The sequence below is a fragment of the Cavia porcellus genome, unplaced genomic scaffold (assembly GCF_034190915.1).
Source record: "Cavia porcellus strain 051 isolate PalLab524CR breed Dunkin Hartley unplaced genomic scaffold, mCavPor4.1 scaffold_4, whole genome shotgun sequence".
In the NCBI taxonomy this organism is placed as follows: domain Eukaryota; kingdom Metazoa; phylum Chordata; class Mammalia; order Rodentia; family Caviidae; genus Cavia; species Cavia porcellus.
The window spans coordinates 70,726,058-70,744,292 of NW_026947487.1; the positions used below are offsets into that span (position 1 = coordinate 70,726,058).

At 37.0% G+C, this 18,235-nt stretch overlaps 1 protein-coding gene across 2 annotated transcripts in view; it reads right to left on the bottom strand.

Annotated features, from left to right (window-relative positions):
• The window catches only part of LOC100715503 (broad substrate specificity ATP-binding cassette transporter ABCG2-like), a 54,706-nt gene that overhangs the window by 29,357 nt on the left and 7,114 nt on the right, over positions 1–18,235 (bottom strand). For both annotated transcript variants that reach the window (XM_063247254.1, XM_063247253.1), the window contains exons 2-4: positions 6,421–6,638; positions 945–1,004; positions 274–388 (exon numbers count right to left, since the gene is read on the bottom strand). In XM_063247254.1, coding sequence (XP_063103324.1) covers positions 274–388; positions 945–1,004; positions 6,421–6,623 — 378 coding nt within the window. In that variant the 5' untranslated portion in view covers positions 6,624–6,638. The remainder of the gene's footprint in view (positions 1–273; positions 389–944; positions 1,005–6,420; positions 6,639–18,235) is intronic.

The following is an 18,235-nucleotide window of genomic DNA, read 5'->3' on the forward strand; positions in this document are numbered from 1 at the left end:
ACAGTGTTAAGGGAGTGAGAAAAGTGGGGATAGTATAGCTTTAGACCCTGTTGGAAATGGTACAATGGATGCCACTGTCCTACAAAGGAAAAAGTCCATATCCACTCTGCATCTTCATTTAATACCACACTAAATCTGAGGAATAATTATTAAAAGCAGGTCTCAAGAAACTTAGTTCTACATGCAGATTTTGTAATCAGCTGCAAGCTATAAACCAAGGCAATTGCCCATATAAAAATGGGAAATGTAAAATGCAAACCCAGTAATACTCACTTGTGACACATAACCTGAATCACATTTGAAATTGGCAGGATAAGGTTTTCCATTTATGCAAACATCTCCTGAGAATTTTTCAGGATTTTTCCTTGCAGCCAAGACATCCAACAATCTATAAAAGAATATACACATTTTGGGGTTTTTATCCCTATCACACAGGCCATATTTATCATGCTTCCTGCTCAAGTTAGAAAACTAATCTAGATATTCTATGGTGTATCTAAATATATACATTCATTATAGGATACATGAAAGGACCCCAAAATAAAAATGTTATCATTTGTTTATCAGGCACAGATCTCCCAAATTATCTTCCTGGTATTGGAATTTGGAGGTAAAACCCTGGCAATACACTTTTTTACATAACACTCTTGACTATACATACAACTTCTATTACATCGTCCCATTTCAATAATCCATTTATTTTCATACTCCATTCATTATAGAATTGGCTGCTGAAAACCAAATACTTTATAATATTTTAGTCCTAAACCTGACCAATAAGACTTGGTAGTCTTTTGCTAGCTAACTTAACAATATTATTCACAGCACCCAGGGCCAAACCAGATGTGCACAGAAAATACTGATCCAATCCTTGCTCATGTAACCGTGATTTTTTTAAGGAGCATTGAAACTACTAACATGGTAATCTATAGTTTTATACTCACACAGATTTGCCTGAACCTGGAGGTCCAACAATGGCATTGAGGCCAGGTCTCATGATCCCACTGTAAGCATAAAAATATATTGACTTACTACTTCACATTAAATAAAATTGTGCCAATTTTGAGTTTTAATTGAGTACACTAAATACAGTATGATGAAATTATATGCAGAAAGCAAGAATCAACCTAAAACAAAAAATTGATTAACAGAAGTTTAGAATACAAACTAAGGATATTTTTCACTCACATCCTATAAAAATGACTCAGGTCTCTTTAGTAAACTTTCATGTACAGGAACACTTTGGTTCACAAACACTTGTGTTTGTGACTAATTTGGTTCATCTTTGGCAAAATTTTGCTTCACTACATGAACTCTACACTGGGTGACAAACAGGACCACAACATTCTTTCCACAGGAACATAAATGTAGATATCTGTGCTCTGGCACATGAGCTTCCACTAGTTGAGATCATGATTCCAGACTGAACTGTATACACTTGCTCTAAAGAGCATTTTGGTGAGCTTTTTAGTACATACAGTATTATTTGATCTAGCATAGCTCCAAGGAAACTGCAGAGCAAGCATCATGGGGAAAATGTATAGCCATGAGGAAGATGTCAAATGTGTGCAGACCAATAATGAATTGTCAGATTACTGTTGTCACCTATCACAGTGTCTTGTATTGTACTTTTAAAAAATATTATTGTGGTTAAAAGTACATATTGTTCAGGATGTATTAGCTGTATTTACATTGAATCTTTTGGGAAATTTGATTCAGTTTCCAATGAATATCTGTTTTCAGCTGCATTAGTGGGGGTCAGAAGAGATTAATCTTATTTATACTGAACCTTATAGGGAAATTTGATTCTGTTTTTGATAAACCCTATTTGAGTTCAAAATTGTGAAATGAATTAAGTTCATGGAGGGAGGCACTATAGTATTCTCAAAGCCACTTATTCCTTGGAAACTTTCTTTATAGAAACAAAACTGATTTAAAAATACATATTATATAAAAAATGTATTAGGTTGATTTATGGGATCAGATATAGAAGAGTCAGAAGCCCATCTGCAGGACAGAGGTAAGAGATTTCAGCAGTGCTCTCTGTGTACTGCTGATCCAGAGAATCCAGAAGCAGCCAGAGCTGGAAGCCTGAAAACTCACAGTAAAGTCACTTGGGTCAGTTTCTGTCTGAAGGCCAGAGTCTGCATGGAAAAGCTCAGGAGTCTGAGTAGAATGCTGAACAAAGTAGAGACCAGTGTTCAAAATCAATGGCGAAGAGTGGTGGAAAAAGCAATAAAGGTAACAGTTCCTTTTTCCCTTTGAATTCTGTACCTTCCAATCCATGTATGGTCATCAAAACTCACATTTTTGGCTTATGTGTCAATCTTTCACAGAGATGACTGCAATTTATTAATTCCCTCAGGTGCTTTTTATTCAAGTTGAAATACAATGGTAGATAGTAATAGTTCACTGTTTCTAAACTTGACAATCAGAGGCATCTCCTTAAACAATACTTAATCTCCAAATATAATCAAAAGTACTTAATTACACTCACTGAATGTAGCATAAATTTTCTGCCAGACAACACACTAACTCCCTGCTAGAATTGAACACAAAGTATTCTGAATTCATTAAATTATGTATTATCTTGCAGATTTACGAAAGCTTAAGACCAATAAACATTATGTTACAAAGAAAGAAAAAAAGATTATTTTGTAGATGTGTTAATATGTACAAATATATAAACAAAATGAGAAGGATATACTCATAAAAATTATAGTCAATACTTCTGTATCTAGCTGGTGTTTCTCACTGATACTGAAAACTTGTATCTACCACCCATTACTTTGGTCTTCGGAAAACATCTCAGTGGGATTTGCTTGTTGTTCAGGTGGGTGACACTTCATGAAAGTTTTGGGTTTTTATCATCCATGATGCATTGAGTATCATGGTTTCCCATCGCTATAATTTGTATCTTCAGTGACTTGCAGAAATCTCTTGTGTTCAGTGGTGGAATGTTTAGATCATGGTGGAATCATGGGAGTGCTATACCTGACTTCTTGTTAGGAGATAGAGTCTTGTGGATAAAGTATCACTGAAAGAGTCACCATGAAAGATACATCACCATGTCAACCTCCTCACTGTCTCTTCTCTCTAGGCTTTTTATAGCTATGATTTGAGCAGTTTTTCCTCCACTTTTCCCACTACCATGAGATTTATTCTTGGAAGTTGTTGATAATTCAGTGTTGAGTTTGGGGTTTCAGTGATGAGAAATTAGCTAAGATGCTCACTAATCTGAATTACTTGCATGGTAATATTTGGAACCCTAAGTGGCCTCCTGCACTCCAAATGTACTCCAAATATCCTTTCCTTTACAACCATTGTGGAGGTAAAATCCAATTTCTCCTTCTTATACTGGATCAATCTTCCCTCCAAACACCATATATCCTTTTAAAATCTGGTTGATTCAGTGTAATATATACAAAATAATTAGAGTAAAACCATCTATTCCAGTTCAATGGAATCATTGTTGTATTCTCTTGTTCAATCATTGCTCCGTCTGGAAGAACTCTAGATCCACTGAGCATCAGACTGCAAGAACAGGAAGCAAAACTTTGCTAGTTTATCACTAAGAGTAATGGTGAAAGAAGCTGTTTGCTCTTCTACTTCTTTATTAAGTGAACAATGACTCCTGACTATAGGAAAAAGGGTAGTAATTATAGTATACTTATTCAAAGTATGCACAGCATTCAGGAAAATCTTTCCCACAGTACTACAATATTTTTCTACTTTACTGTCACTCTCATTGTGTCTTAAAAATCTATTACACCTTTATACCAATCCACTTGCTGCTCTGTAATAAGGGGCAAGACCAGAGAAGTGAAGTCCACAAGTATGAGCACATTGCTGCACCCACTGGCTCTGAAGTGTATTGCCCAGTTAGAAGCAGGGCTATGTCAAATACTGCGTTGGTTTATGCTACTTTGTAAGTCCACCAATGAGAGTTTGAGCCGCTTATCCATGGATTCAACAACACTGCAACCACAAAAGCTGATCTGGTAGACAGCCTCTGCTGAACACGTTATCTGCCAGCAGCACAGACCAATACTGAGGTCCCAGCCCCATTGCTTTACGATATTAGCCTGTGACCTGTTGGTAATTTGATTTTATCAGACACTTCCATCCTAGAATGGGTAGAGTTTCACTATGACTGTAATAGACATTATTTTCTTTGCCCATTTTGTCCGAACTGTCAAAATTATTAAATGGCAAGTAGAAGGATAGGTGAAATGTGCATTTGGTATAGCTAACTGACTGAGGTACCTCTTACTGAAAGTTTGGACATAAACAATGAAATTTTAGTTAACCTGGACTAGTCATAACAGAAAATTCACTTTATATTTGAGTCACCTTGTCCTGGCCACCAATGTAAAAACATGCTTCAAAAACCAACTTTTATTTATTTATAGCTTTACATGCATCACCCTTTCTAGTAACTTTCTGGTATCTACTTCTAAAGTGAGCATAAGACAGGCATGTGCACTCAAAGGCAGGGAATTGAACAGTTTATAATAGTGCAACCAGCCAAGAAACCAGGAGGATCTACCTGTAGATGAAGGACTGTAAGAAACATTTTGTGGCATTTTATAGAGGACAGAAATGTGAGAAATACTCAGACCCAAAAATTCATGAGAAGAGCTGACTCATCGGACTCATATTGGAAGGTATGGAGTGCTGTGAGGATGCTTTACTTTAGTGCTTTGCAACTGTGTGCATCTAATCATTTGCCTTTATTTCTTCTTAGATTCTTTTTCTTTATTTTCCCATTTTCTTTACCTCATTGATCTAATATACATGTAACATGTAATATATATTTTATGTATCTTATTGTATATAAGAAGTGTCAGTACATGCAGAAAGAGAAGAAAATCAACTAATTCTTAAACCTAAATAATGCCTATGTTGGAATATCAGTGTAACCCACATGAAACTTATGTATATAAGACCTGAACAGCCTTTTTATCTAATCAAGGTCAGATCTTTTCAAAGCTTCCCTCAAGGTCAAATTACAGAACGCTCCCTCTGTCATTTGTGCTCACACAAATATACTCTAAAGCTCCACTCCACCAGACATCTAATTTATAAATAATAAAAACGATGATCAACCTACCTCTTTCTTTCAAGTATTATTTCTATTTTCTCCTTTTCTTTTTTATAATATATCCTCTTTTTTTCTGTATTTCCCTTCTCTCCCTCCCCAATCCCAGTCTACCTGCCATGGATAGTATGTTAGTATATTCCTTGTGGTTCTTTGAGAAACTGTGAAATTATTGAAACAAATTTTAATGTAAATGAGTGACATATGATTGAATCTGTTGATATTATATCATCAGTAAGGATTTTCTCCATAAGAAACAGAGACTGTATCTATGTATCTATTCCTAGTTGCATGAATAGATTTAAAATCTATGTAACTATCAAAAATTGAATAAAGCAAAGTCCATAACAAAGGGAAAAAGGCAATACCAAATAAGGTTTCCTTGCTACCAACAGAAAGTCTCCATTCCCGCTAACCACGTACTTTCAGCACACACACACACACACACACACACACACACACACACACACACACAGTGGAGGGAGACAGAGAGGGAGAGGGAGATATAAAGAAAGAGAAGAGAGACAAGGAGGGAGACAGAGAAAAAGAGAGAGAGAGAGAGAGAGAGAGAGAGAGAGAGAGAGAGAAAGGAGAAACAAGTAAAAGCAAGGCAACAAATGCCTCCAAAGACAACTAATTCCCCAATAGCTTATCCAATGGCATTTATGGAGAGAAAATCATATACCCAAAGGTCGAAACATACATAATTATAACAGAGAAAACAGAAAGAGCAATAAGATACTCAGTGAACCCAAGGATGACAAATTCAAAGGAATAAGGAATTTATCAGTGAGTTTAAAGAAAAAAATATGAATATAGAACTGTTAGCAGGGTGTCACCAGCAAGTTTTCCACAAGACAAGAAGCACTAACAGCCACTGGAGGTAGATTCTGTGTCTTGGCTGCAGCCACAAGACCAGTCCTAGACAGAGCTACATTGTTTCAGCTCAAGGCATGGCCATAGAGGAAACTATCAACTGACCAAAATGATGGTAGACGATACCTTCAAAAAGAAGTGAGAAATCTGAAGTCTTCTACTTTTAATCTTAAAAAGCCACAAAAATAAGAGATCTAAAAATACCACATTTGTTTCTTCCTAAAATCTTTTGTTATAAACTAGCAAATCATTCTTTTAAAATGTCTTGATGATAAAAGAAAAGTCATTCCATCACTGTGTTCCAAGGTTACCTTAAAGAAATGAAATTATATACCTATATATTGGTACATATGCAAGGACACAAATGCTCACAACACATTAGTGGTAATATGTAAAACATATAATTAAGGTGTAGATCAACAAAGTACAGATGAAACACATACCTTATATTGGATAGTATGTCTTTTTCCACTGTTTTCTTACCAAGCATAAATCCACTCTTCGTTTTTACTCTGTAGGAGATGTTATGAAAACTTAACACAGCCCCTTTAATATATAACTTCATGTCACTGGGAATCATCTCAGAGACACCACCAGTGTTTCTTTGTGACGGTGGGATGTGAAACTGGTCATTACTTGAGGACATCTGGAGAGTTCTCCTCTGTTATAGAAGGAAAAGCAAGACTTAGGTAAATCCCATTTCATTTGATTATAAACCCTAGGTAGTATATTTAAATCAGTGTGTTGCAAAATGCATCATTATAAGAAAATTCCTTTCCAATAAACAGCATACACAACTACTTTGATACTTAAGATGAGAGAAATATGCATCTTTAAATACATAGAATTCTATTGTCTTATTCCTAAGACATAATTAGATCTAATGTTTAACTAATCTAGCTTGAACAGCAGAGTATGAGTACACATTGTATTCAGAGAAAGACTACATAATTATCATCATACCTCCCACATTTTATTTTACTTTGGGAATTTATAACTTTGTAAGTATCCAAAGTATTTAGTGAGTCATTCAGTAAAAGAAGCAATTTCTCTGAATTTCTACGTGCTTATGTTATACTTGTGATTGTTATATGCTTTCAATCAAGTAAGATGGTAAATCACAAAATGATTTTCAAAGACACAATCATTCACTTAATTGGTAAACATACTTTATTGAATTTCTAAAAGATATAGAATTAAAATTAAGATGATCCAGGAATAAATCCTACAAAGATCACAAGATTCTGAACCTGAATGCAATTTATAAAAGTTTTCAATGTTTTATGAAGTAAGTTACAGAATGCCCTGTAAAGAGAATTGTCCACACTAAATATTACATGAAAAGAGCTACTAAAACAGGATTGAAATGTAATCTGCAATAAAATAGTTCTCATTTTTAAAAGCCAAAGTCATCCTTGCAGTACTTTCTATGAATGTATGTTTGACTAACACCTTCAACCAAATCATGGTCATGAGAAGAATCACTGAGAGGCAGATACACCATGAGAAGCTGCGTAGGAAAAGCTCTCCGATGAGAGAAACCAAAGCTTCCAGAAGCAAAAGTAGAATCAAAAATCTGGAAAAAAAAGGGGTATCTCTGAACCCAACTCAGCACCTCGTAATTTCCCTTCCTGATATTTGTAGAGGCAAATTGCACCTGCATGTAGAATACTTCAGGAAAACCAAGCAGAAAGAAGTTGCTAGAAGAATACTGGAAAATATCTGAGAAAATAATTCAGCAGTGTCTGAGCTCTGAAAGGCTGTGCTCTGGATACATGGACAGATGGAAAACAAGCCCAGCTCTGCTTCCTCTCAGTGATCTGTTCAGTCTTTGCTGAAGGGACATTAATCCTCTCTCAACAAAGATACTGTTGTCCACACTTTCAGTTCAAATTATCATGCATGCCAGTAAAGGAGACCTATATCTCGAAATGAATACTGAGAAATAGACCAAGTAGTAATCCAGACTGGAGTCATCAACTGGTAATATTAATAAAACCAAATAATATGTTTGATAAAACAAAGGAAAATATAGATTATCACCTAAGAAACAGATTATTTCTTTAAAAAAGTAAAAATCCTAGGTGCAGGGCTCCTTTTAAAGCACAAACCTCTTTTCATTTTTTTTTTCTAGTAAGATTTCAAATTGAATCCAGTGGCTTCACAATGTGTTATACAACAAGACATTGTTTAATTTTTAATTTGAATATTGCCTTCATATGGCACTAAATTACCTAGCAATGTTCACATTGTTTATTCACCTCCCTCAGTATCTCAGAGTAGGATTATAAATTTATTCCTGCATCCTTGCCAAGCAAAACCCTCTAAACTCCCTTAACCTCACCACTCTGGACACTGAAGCAGAATGATCATTACTGGCAGGCTGGTATCATCTTCATGGTAGACCCTGTCTCAAAAGCACAAGGAGAGGGGGAAGATGCACAGGAAAGACCACTGAGCAGGGAGAATAGAAGGAAGACAGAGATGGAAAGGAAAAGAGAGAGGGTTTCGGGAAGAGGGGGATTACATTTCCAAGAAGTTAGGGGCCTGATGGTTTTATTATCAGGTGGCTGCTTTCATGAGAAATACAAAAAGTAACATAAAATATACATTCTCATTTTCAAATATTATCTTTTATATTTAAGATATCTGTAAATCAATGCTTCTCATGTTGTCTCTCACTTGATATATATATACTCTGTTGTGCCTAATATGGGCTCTGAATTCCAAGGTTGCTCATTGAAGTTGATTTAGGGTCAGTCTGCTCACTGAGACTGTTTCAGGAATGCCCTAATTGTTTTCATAATCTAGAGGCCACAGCATGACAATTGACAGATAGAAGAAACCCCTTGTGAATGATGTGCATGCTCAGGGAGAAGGCCTTACACGTTCAAATAACCTTCTTTAAACACAAAGGACCAACAAATTCTTGTGCCCTAAACCTGCTATTCACCAAAGGCATGATTTGCATTTCATCAGATGCAGTCAAAGAGGAAATGCCATAACTCATAAATTGGGCCTGCCAAGGTTATGACAAAACAAAAATTGATTTTCATTTTGTAAGACTTTGGGTCAAATCATTCTCAGCTCTACAGATAACCATGTCAGTCATTAGGGAATCTGTCCTATGGTTTACAGTTAAAATGACTGCAAGTCACATGTATCCCAAGTGAGGCTTCTGGAAGTTGACTGGATCATGGGATATCATACCGATAATCAGTAGATGAGTCATTGCTGAGTTCATAACTGAATATGCTGCTAAAATGTGGGAATTTTTTTAAAAAGATGGATCACTGAAGAGAGTACCTGTCTTATAGATAACAACTTTATTTCTCATAATTCCAGAGGCTTTCAAGTCTAAGAACACGGGCTTAGGAGACTTGGTGTCTGTTGATAGGTACTTTCAGGCTTATAGATGGATCCTGTGTTTCACATTGTGGAAAGCCAAGGCTGCTCTCTGGGTCTTTTTTTTTTTTTTTTTTTCCTTTTTGATTAAGTTCATTGGCCCAATTTACATATACAAAATGACCACCTTCATTTTAGGAAATTTGTACCTGTGCAAGGTATATCTTGATTCATTTTTTCCACTATTCCTATCCTCTTTCTTCAACTCCTTTTCTTATTTATAAATTTATGTTTCCATTTTATCTTTTTTTCTTAGTTTTTTCCTTTAACTTCATCCCTTTCGCACCCATTCTCCCTAGTTCCCCTCTCCTTTGATCAACTCCTTCTGTTTTCACAAAATGTATTTTACATTTTGTTTCTGTTTACACTCTTCCTCTTTTTTTCTTCTTAGAAGAATTAAAAGACCATGCCTCACTAATACAGGCACACCCACGTATATCACAGCACATTTGTAATAGCTAAATCTCGGGTTCAATCTGGATGCATATCAACCAATGAACAGATAAAAAAGATGTGTGTGTTTTTTTTTTGTTTTGTTTTTTTTTTGTGTGTGTGTGTGTGTGTGCACATGTATGTATGTGTTTTACAGAATGGGATACTACTTAACCATAAAGAATATATGCTTCCTCCCTGCGTTCTGCTTCTAGTGTACCATAGGTTAAGTGGTAAATGATTCTCAAGATGTTTAAATGCATATAACTAGGGAACAAGGGTGTGACAGTCATTACTTCATCTTACATCTAACAGTGTGTCTTTTCTGATAAGGATATGTGTTGCCTTTTCTTAGAATATTTCCTGATAAAAAGGCACATGTTCTCATCATTCTGTTCATATAAAATTGAACTCAACGCTTCCCTAGATGTTAAAATTTGTAACACAGAGGCAAAGTATAAGCCATGTGTGATACCATATAATACACATTAAAGTGGTCTAGATGATATGTTTTATAGCTTCTCCCTGAAGAGATGCTTTTTAAAATCTGCCTAACCTGGGATCAGAACTACTGATTTTTAGCACTGAGAAAGCTGAATCAGATCAGGTTAACCTATTAATGAATATAGTATGTAGTGCTAAAGCCACATTTGCTTAACACTAACTTCTTCCACCTCTGTGAGGCTGATCCATCTGCCTATCTTGATCATTGTTAAGATTAATGGACTGGCAAGTGAGTGCATCCATCCTGCTTAGACAAAGAGCTTCTATAACAAGTTATGAGACTACTGATTCATCTCAATTCTTTGACAATAACTGCAAAGCTCTAAAAGAAAAAACATAGCAGAAGTGAAGAGCTCCTCATATAGCAAAAACAGTCCAGAAAGAAAAATGATCCACCAGGTGAAGGCAAGTAATCCACATTCTTCTCATAAAAAATTCTGAACATTAGTTTATAACATTATATTTTCATAATGATGAGGAAGGTAGAGATGGTGATGACCACTGATGTATGCAACATCAGTCATCCAACTTCCTTTGGTCTCTGAACAGAAATCAGAGTTGCCACTTCCTAAGCAATGCCCTGTGCCAGGGACGCAACATTATGGGCTTTTCAGAGAGACACTTCCAGATGGGCTTTACTGTCAGGTGCTGCTGAGAACTAAGTGAAAGTAACAACCAATGAACCTCTTAGCTTCATTTTCTAGAATAACCTGCTGGTAGCAATATGATGCACAGGACAACTCAAAGTAGGATATGAATTTTATTTCAAATTCATTGACTTCTTTTTTCATTGACAAAACACTTAACAACGAATTTACAGTTGAATGTGTTGTTCAGAAGGGAATCATTGTTCTGAGAGGTGGAAGCCTTAGAGCATGACCTTGAAGGTGACATGTCACATTCCATACAGTACTTCCTCTCTATTTCTTGAGCAGATTTCCTATGATATGAACATCCATCACATAGTTTCTGAGTTAGAGTCAGTCAATCACAGACTGAATTCTCAAAAATTGTGAGCAAGAATAAACATCTCTTCCATTAAGCTACTGGTGTGAGGCATTGTATACCAAAAGAGGAAAGAGACTAAAGCAACAGTAGCAACAAAAATTGGTACCAGAACTGGAGTAATAACTGTGGATACATTGAACATAAGAGGGAGGTGAAGAGTAGACAAACTGTCAGTTCTACAAAAACTGTTTAGAGGTACTTATTTTTACAGCTCAAAAGAGCATGTTGGTAAAACTGGACAGAAAAGGCTAGCTTCATGGGATTTCAGTAGGGAATAAGGGTCACATTGATAATTGCAATAGAGACCATGTGTATGGGACCCTGTTTTTTTTTAAGTGTCCTATATTGTGCTAAAACTCTAAAACAGTGGAAGGTTGAGATTAAGAATGGTAGACTAACAGATCAGGATAGGGAAATTCAAGTCAACCTAATGTTGACACAGAAACCTGGGTAGAGTAAGCAACTTCTTGTCAGGATTCCAGTGAGAATCAAAAGCAAAACACTAACCTGAAGATGTGAACTTTGTTTGGTTTAGATAGAAAGGAAACATCTTTAAAGTTGGGGCTAAAGAGTATAGTTCCTGAAAGTTTAGAATTTTCTTAAAAGCCAGTTGCAGGAAAAATGACTCCACATCCTCCCAGGAGCTTCACTAGAAGCCATTCACCACAAGCTAAATGGCAGGAGACTAAATTCCTTTGAGAGATCTTGATCTCATAAAAGACCCTAGCCGGCTTTACTCAAAATATTTCTTTTTGGCTATTTCAGCTATTCTAGCCCTCTTAAGATTATATTCAACAATCTTACAGCAAATTTCACCAGCACTGCTCCCTCCCAATGGGCCAACAGCTTTTTGTTCATTTTGTTTTCTTTTTTTTTTTTTTTTTTTCTTCTGAGCCCTAGTGGCTAAGTGGAAATCTTCATGAAAATAGGGTTAGGGACCTCAGCAGAGAACGTGCACAAAGCTTACTGTCCTGCAACCAGTGACTTGAACGAGATACTCAGTCATGGGATTTAAAAACCATGAGAATGGAAGAGGAGATTAAAGCAGGATGGAGCAGCCCTGGGGATCTCCATGGCAGACCAGAAACAGTATGTCAGTAAAGTTAGGGACCACAGCTACAGCATCAAAACTAGAACACCAGCAATGAATGCAACAAGCAAAACAGCATGACCCATCCCAATCTTTGGAAATCACTCATGGGAAGAGTTTGGAAGGTTTGGAAATATTACCTAAATGTGTAAAGCTGAGACACCTTAGGCTGTTCTGTATGAGAGATTCTGATCTGAGCTCAGAAAACCAGTAAAGACCAGCTCAGGAGGTTTCTGCAGGGAAGAATAATTGCACTGGTGGTTTTACGGCAGAATTTTGCTTAGCAAAAATTTCTGTGTATTTGCTTGTGTTCAGAGACTTTGCCTGAGCCTAACATTAAAGGACTAGACTAATTAATCTTCAGAAGAAATTTCAAGGCAGTCTACTATTGAAGAGTTGTTATGGCTATTGTTTGGTATTTTTAGCTATGTTTATGTTGCAAATCAAGAGCAAAGAGCCCAGCATTATGATTTGAATCACTGTGAGCTTGATCAGAAAGGAAGCTCCAATACAGCTGAGCGATGCAATGACAGAGCTGAGTAAATCTCAACTGTTGAGAAGGAACAAGAGAATACAAAAGATGGCCTGAAGGCATCGTACAAAGCAACAAGTCTAAAATCTTTGCAGTCAAAGACTTTGCTTTGAGATGAAAACTAAAGAGTACACGTTCCAGAATGGCAGTGGCATAAGAAATTTGTTTCTCAGAATTGGATTCGGAGTGCCCATTGATCCAGGAACTTGACCTCTACAGGCAAGAGAGAGAAAAGCCTGGCTACTACTCCTATTGGCAGCAGACCTTGGCATCATCCACATGGTGCTGGTTTTAGGTGCATGCAGAATGCAAGGTTTCTAAGATTAAAAAGGCATCCATCATGATTGCAGAAGCCAAGTGAAGGGAAGCCACGTGAAGTGGCCATGAGAGGGCAGTACATCAAGCTATGAATGTGAAGCCAAAGGTTCAGTGGAGCACCCAGAAGTTTGTAATGGCCAGGAATGTGGATTGTTTAAGGAAAGCTGCAAGAAAAAGCAAAGTAAGACTAAGAGAAAAGTTGTGGGAGGTACAATCACCAAAAAGTGCCATGGGATGGAACAAACAAGCCCTTTGCTGCTCACAATTTGCCACAAGTTGCTTCAGGTACTAGATGTGCAACTATGACTTCATCTATCCTGCTGGATTTTGGACTTCCTTTGTTCCCAATGCTTTTTATCGCCCTGTTTGCAGCTTTTGGAATGGGAATGCTTATCTATGTCATTGCATGTCAAAAGTGTTTGGTGTTGTTTTTATTTGTTTAGGGCCTTGCAGCTAAAAGTTTGTCTTACATCTCAAATGAGAACCGGGGCTTAGACTTTTCAGCAATGCTGAAACTGTTAAGAATTTGGCACTGCTTGCAGCTGGACTAAATGGTTCTTACATAAAGAGATGTGCAGGAGTCTTCACTGGGGACAAAAACAAATGTGCCTGCTTTCCAAGTTGACAAGGGCTGGATTGTTATGGTTGATACACTGTGTCAAACTGAGATATTTAGAAGCTAACCAAGAGACTCATCAGGTATCCAGGGTTCTTTCTTTGTAAATACCTTCATCCTGTGCAAGCGGAGGCTAGGAGATTTTGTGAATGTTACACCACCTGAAGAAGGGGTGGTCTGTGAACAATACAAGGAAGGAAAAGAGGCTTGCTCTTCTCTCCTTTTGCTCTGGCTGCTTTTGCTGACTGCTGCCTTGAAGTGTTGCCCCTGTGCCATGTTACCCTGCGTTGGAACCAGATGATTATAGAATGAAACCTACATAATAGATAAACATGCCTTTCCTTCTTTCACTTTGAGGGCTGGCTATTTTGGCCCAGCAATAAGAGAAAAGTAACCAAGACAATTATCTCTTGATTTTATGATATTTATATATGAGGGGAAATTGTCCTCTTCATTCTGGTTCACATTGATAAACTCTCGCTTCCCTTTCATTTCTTTCTTCCATCTCCTCCAGATTCCCAAAACTTGTGTAATAATCTTTTGTCCATCCCTCTTGTACTATATTTCTGTTCATTAAGCTCTCTGCTATTTCACTGGTTCCTCTAACCTTACCACCCTTGGTGTCAAGTTACTCTACTAAGGGGAAACTCTTTGCATTTCAGTTCCTGAGTTAGGTTAGGCTTGTTGTACAACTGTAGACCTTAGCCTACAATGAAAGGTATCAAATGGATAGTTACCATAGTATGACAGGTTGTAGGCTGTGCTGAATGCTATAGTTATTTCCAAGAGTACAACTTTAGCCAGGATTCCATTTCTGTTGTAATAAGTTGTTCTCCCTAGTATTACAAGTGTGCAATTGTCTGGGGGTCATAGATATCACCATACCCAGTACCAAAGGACTGGGAGCTGAGGCAAACAACCAAATCTCATCCCTTATAAATTCTGAGGGTAGAATCTTGACACAGACACAAAATACAGGGACAATCTTTTCCTGGAAGACATCTCTCAGGAATAGATATTCTTTAAGAAAATAATAATACTAGTGATAAAACTATTTACTACAAGAAATTTTTAAGTATCAAAAGAAAAAACCATATTAAATAAAAAATAACAAATGATGCAAAAGCAAAATTCAACTGCAAACATCCAGCCCACCCAGAAAAAATCTAGAGAACCAAGATAAAGAGAAATTCAATAACCACCCACCTGAATTCTCTGGAATAAAATAGGTGAATAAAAAATATATGAGGCTACAGAAGAAATAAGTCAAGAAATAATATCACAATTCCGGCTGCGCTCGGAGAACTGTGGAGTTTCCAGCAAGAAGGAGGGCACACGCTACCCCGGAGACCAGCCTATTTGGGACACTTGCACCGTCTGGGTGCAGAGTAAGGGCTCGGTGGATCTGGGGCGCCTGCATCAGCCTCCCCATGTGTCTGGAGGACTGTGGCTTTCTCAGCAAGTAGGCGAGCATCACCAGGTCCAGAGGTCCCTCAGCCTGCGGTAAGTGCCCAGTGCACTCTGCCCCAAGCCCAGACTGTTCCGGACCCTCGAGCCTTCAGGGTGCAGTGAAGTGGGTAAGTGGGCCCCAGGTATCTACATCCGCCTCCCCATTCTGGCTGCGCTCGGAGAACTGTGGAGTTTCCAGCAAGCAGGCGGGCGCACAGTGTCCTTGGAGCCCAGCTTATCTGGAACTACGGAGTTCTAAACAGGCAGAAGATGGTCACTGGTACCAGAGGCCAGGTGGCCTGGGGGAACTGGGTGCCAGAGCCCCAGGAGCTGTGAACATAGAAGTGGATTTCCAACAGCCACTGAGGAAGCTTTCGAATAACACTTGAAACACATAAATATAGGAAAATGACAAAACAAAAGACCAAATTACAACCACAAACCTCCAGCCCATCTCAAGAAACCCTAGGAGCAATGTATATAGAAGAAAACATATGCCACACACCTCAAATATCGGACATAATAGCTACTGAAATAAACAAGCAACTCCAGGAAGCTTTAAAGGAATTCAAACTTGAAATAGTCTCCCACGTAAAAGAAGAAATGATAAAACAAATGAAAGAGATTCTGAATATATCTAAAGAAAACACAGTTAAAAATTGGAGGAACTAAACAAAAAGATAGAATCATTAGATGAGCAATATAAGAAACAAACAGAATACATAAAGCAGATGCACAGAGATATACAGGAAATAAAAAACTCCACTGAAAGCTGTAAAAACCACCTCAGTGAAAGTGAAGATAGAATTTCAGACCTTGAAGACAGGATTGCAGCTAGTGAACAGGAAAGGGAAGATATTTTAAAAATAACAAGTAATCAGGAAATAAAAATTCAACAACTGCAAGATGATGCAAAGAAAAACAACATAAGATTGATAGGGATTAATGAAAAAGAAAGGGACAACATGAAGGATGTCAAGAGCGTATTTAGAGAAATAATAGTGAAAATTTCCCAAGCATGAGATCAGAAACTGACATCAGGTTCAGTGAAGCCTATAGAACTCCAAAAAGTCATAACCAAAATAAAACTACACTCAGACATATAATAATCACTATCCCAGAAATCCAACACAAGAATAGATTATTAAAAGCTGTCAGAGAGAAAAGACAGATCACTTATAAAGGAAAACCTATCAGAATCACAGCAGACTTCTCAGCACAAACAATAAAGTCAAGAATAGCATGGAGTGAAGTATTCCACATCCTAAAGCAAAATGATTTCCAACCTAGACTGATGTACCCTGCAAAACTATCATTCAAAATCAATGGTGAAATATGACACTTGCATACAAAGAACAGCTGAAGAACTTCATGAATACCAAGCCAACCATGCAAAAAATATTGAGAGACAGTTTAGATACACAAAGGAAAAAACCACTAAGCAAAGCAGATAATTAAACAGAACAGAAAGATAAAGATGCAACAGCAGAGAGATAACATGTCAACAATAAACCAGGATATAACAGTTATAACCACTAATGTAAATGGTCTCAATGCGCCAATCAAAAGAAACAGACTAGCAGAATGGATCAAGAAACAAAATCCAACCATATGCTGTTTACAGGAAACCCATCTAACCCAGAAGGATACTCACAGACTGAAAGTCAAAGGATGGAAAACAATACTTCATGCAAGAGGAATCAAAAAAAAAAAAAAAAAAAGCAGGAGTAGCCATCCTGTTTGCAGACAACATGAACTTTAAACCAACAATGATCATAGAGGACAAAGAAGGTCACTACACACTCCTTAGGGGAAAACTGCAAGAGGAAGAGGTATCTTAAATATATATGCACCAAACTCCAGAGCACCCAGTTATATAAAACAACTGTTAACAGAAATGAAAATTCAAATTATCAGTAAGGCAATTGTAACAATTGTAACATGCCATTGACACCAAGGGCAGATCAACCAGACAGAAAATGAGCAAAGAAATAACAGAACTGAATCACAACTGTAATCAAATGGACTTGATAGACATATACAGAATGTTCCACCCATCAACATCAGAATACACATTCTTCTCAGCAGTACATGGGTCATTCTCTAAAATAGACCATATATTAGCTCACAGAATGTATTTAAACAAATACAAAATAGTTGAAATTCTCCCTTGCATGTTATCAGATCATAGCGCTTTGAAAGTAGAAGTTAATGATAAAATATATTGCAAAAATCTCACAAACACATGGAAACTGAATAACACACTAATGAGGAATCAATGGGTCACAGGGAAATTAAAGAAGAAATTAAGCAATACCTACAAGAAAATGAAAATACAGACACAACTTACCAGAATCTGTGGGATGCAATGAAAGCCGTCCTAGGAGGAAAATTTATTGCGCTGAGTTCCCACATCAGGAAAACAGAGTGAATACAAATAAATAACCTGATGCTACACATCAAACAGTGAGAAAAAGAATAGCAAGCCAAGCCAAAAGCCAAAAGAAGGGAGAAAATTATAAAAATCAGGGCAGAAATCAATGCAATAGAGACTAAGAACACAATCCAAAGAATCAATGAATCAGAGTTGGTTTTTTGAAAGAATAAACAAAATCGATAAGCCACTAGCCAACCTTATTTTAAAAAGGGAAGAAAAGGCTCAAATTAATGCAATAAGAAATGAAAAAGTTGAAATCACTACAGACTATACAGAAATACAGAAGTTCATCAACACCTATTTTGAAAACCTCTACTCTCAAAGGTTTGATAACATAGAAGGAAGAGACAGACTCCTAGAAACATATGAACTACCAAAGCTAGATCAAGAGAGTGTAAAACTGCTGAAAAACCCAATCTCTATTAATGAAATTGAAAATGTAATTAAGTCCTTACCTACAAAGAAGA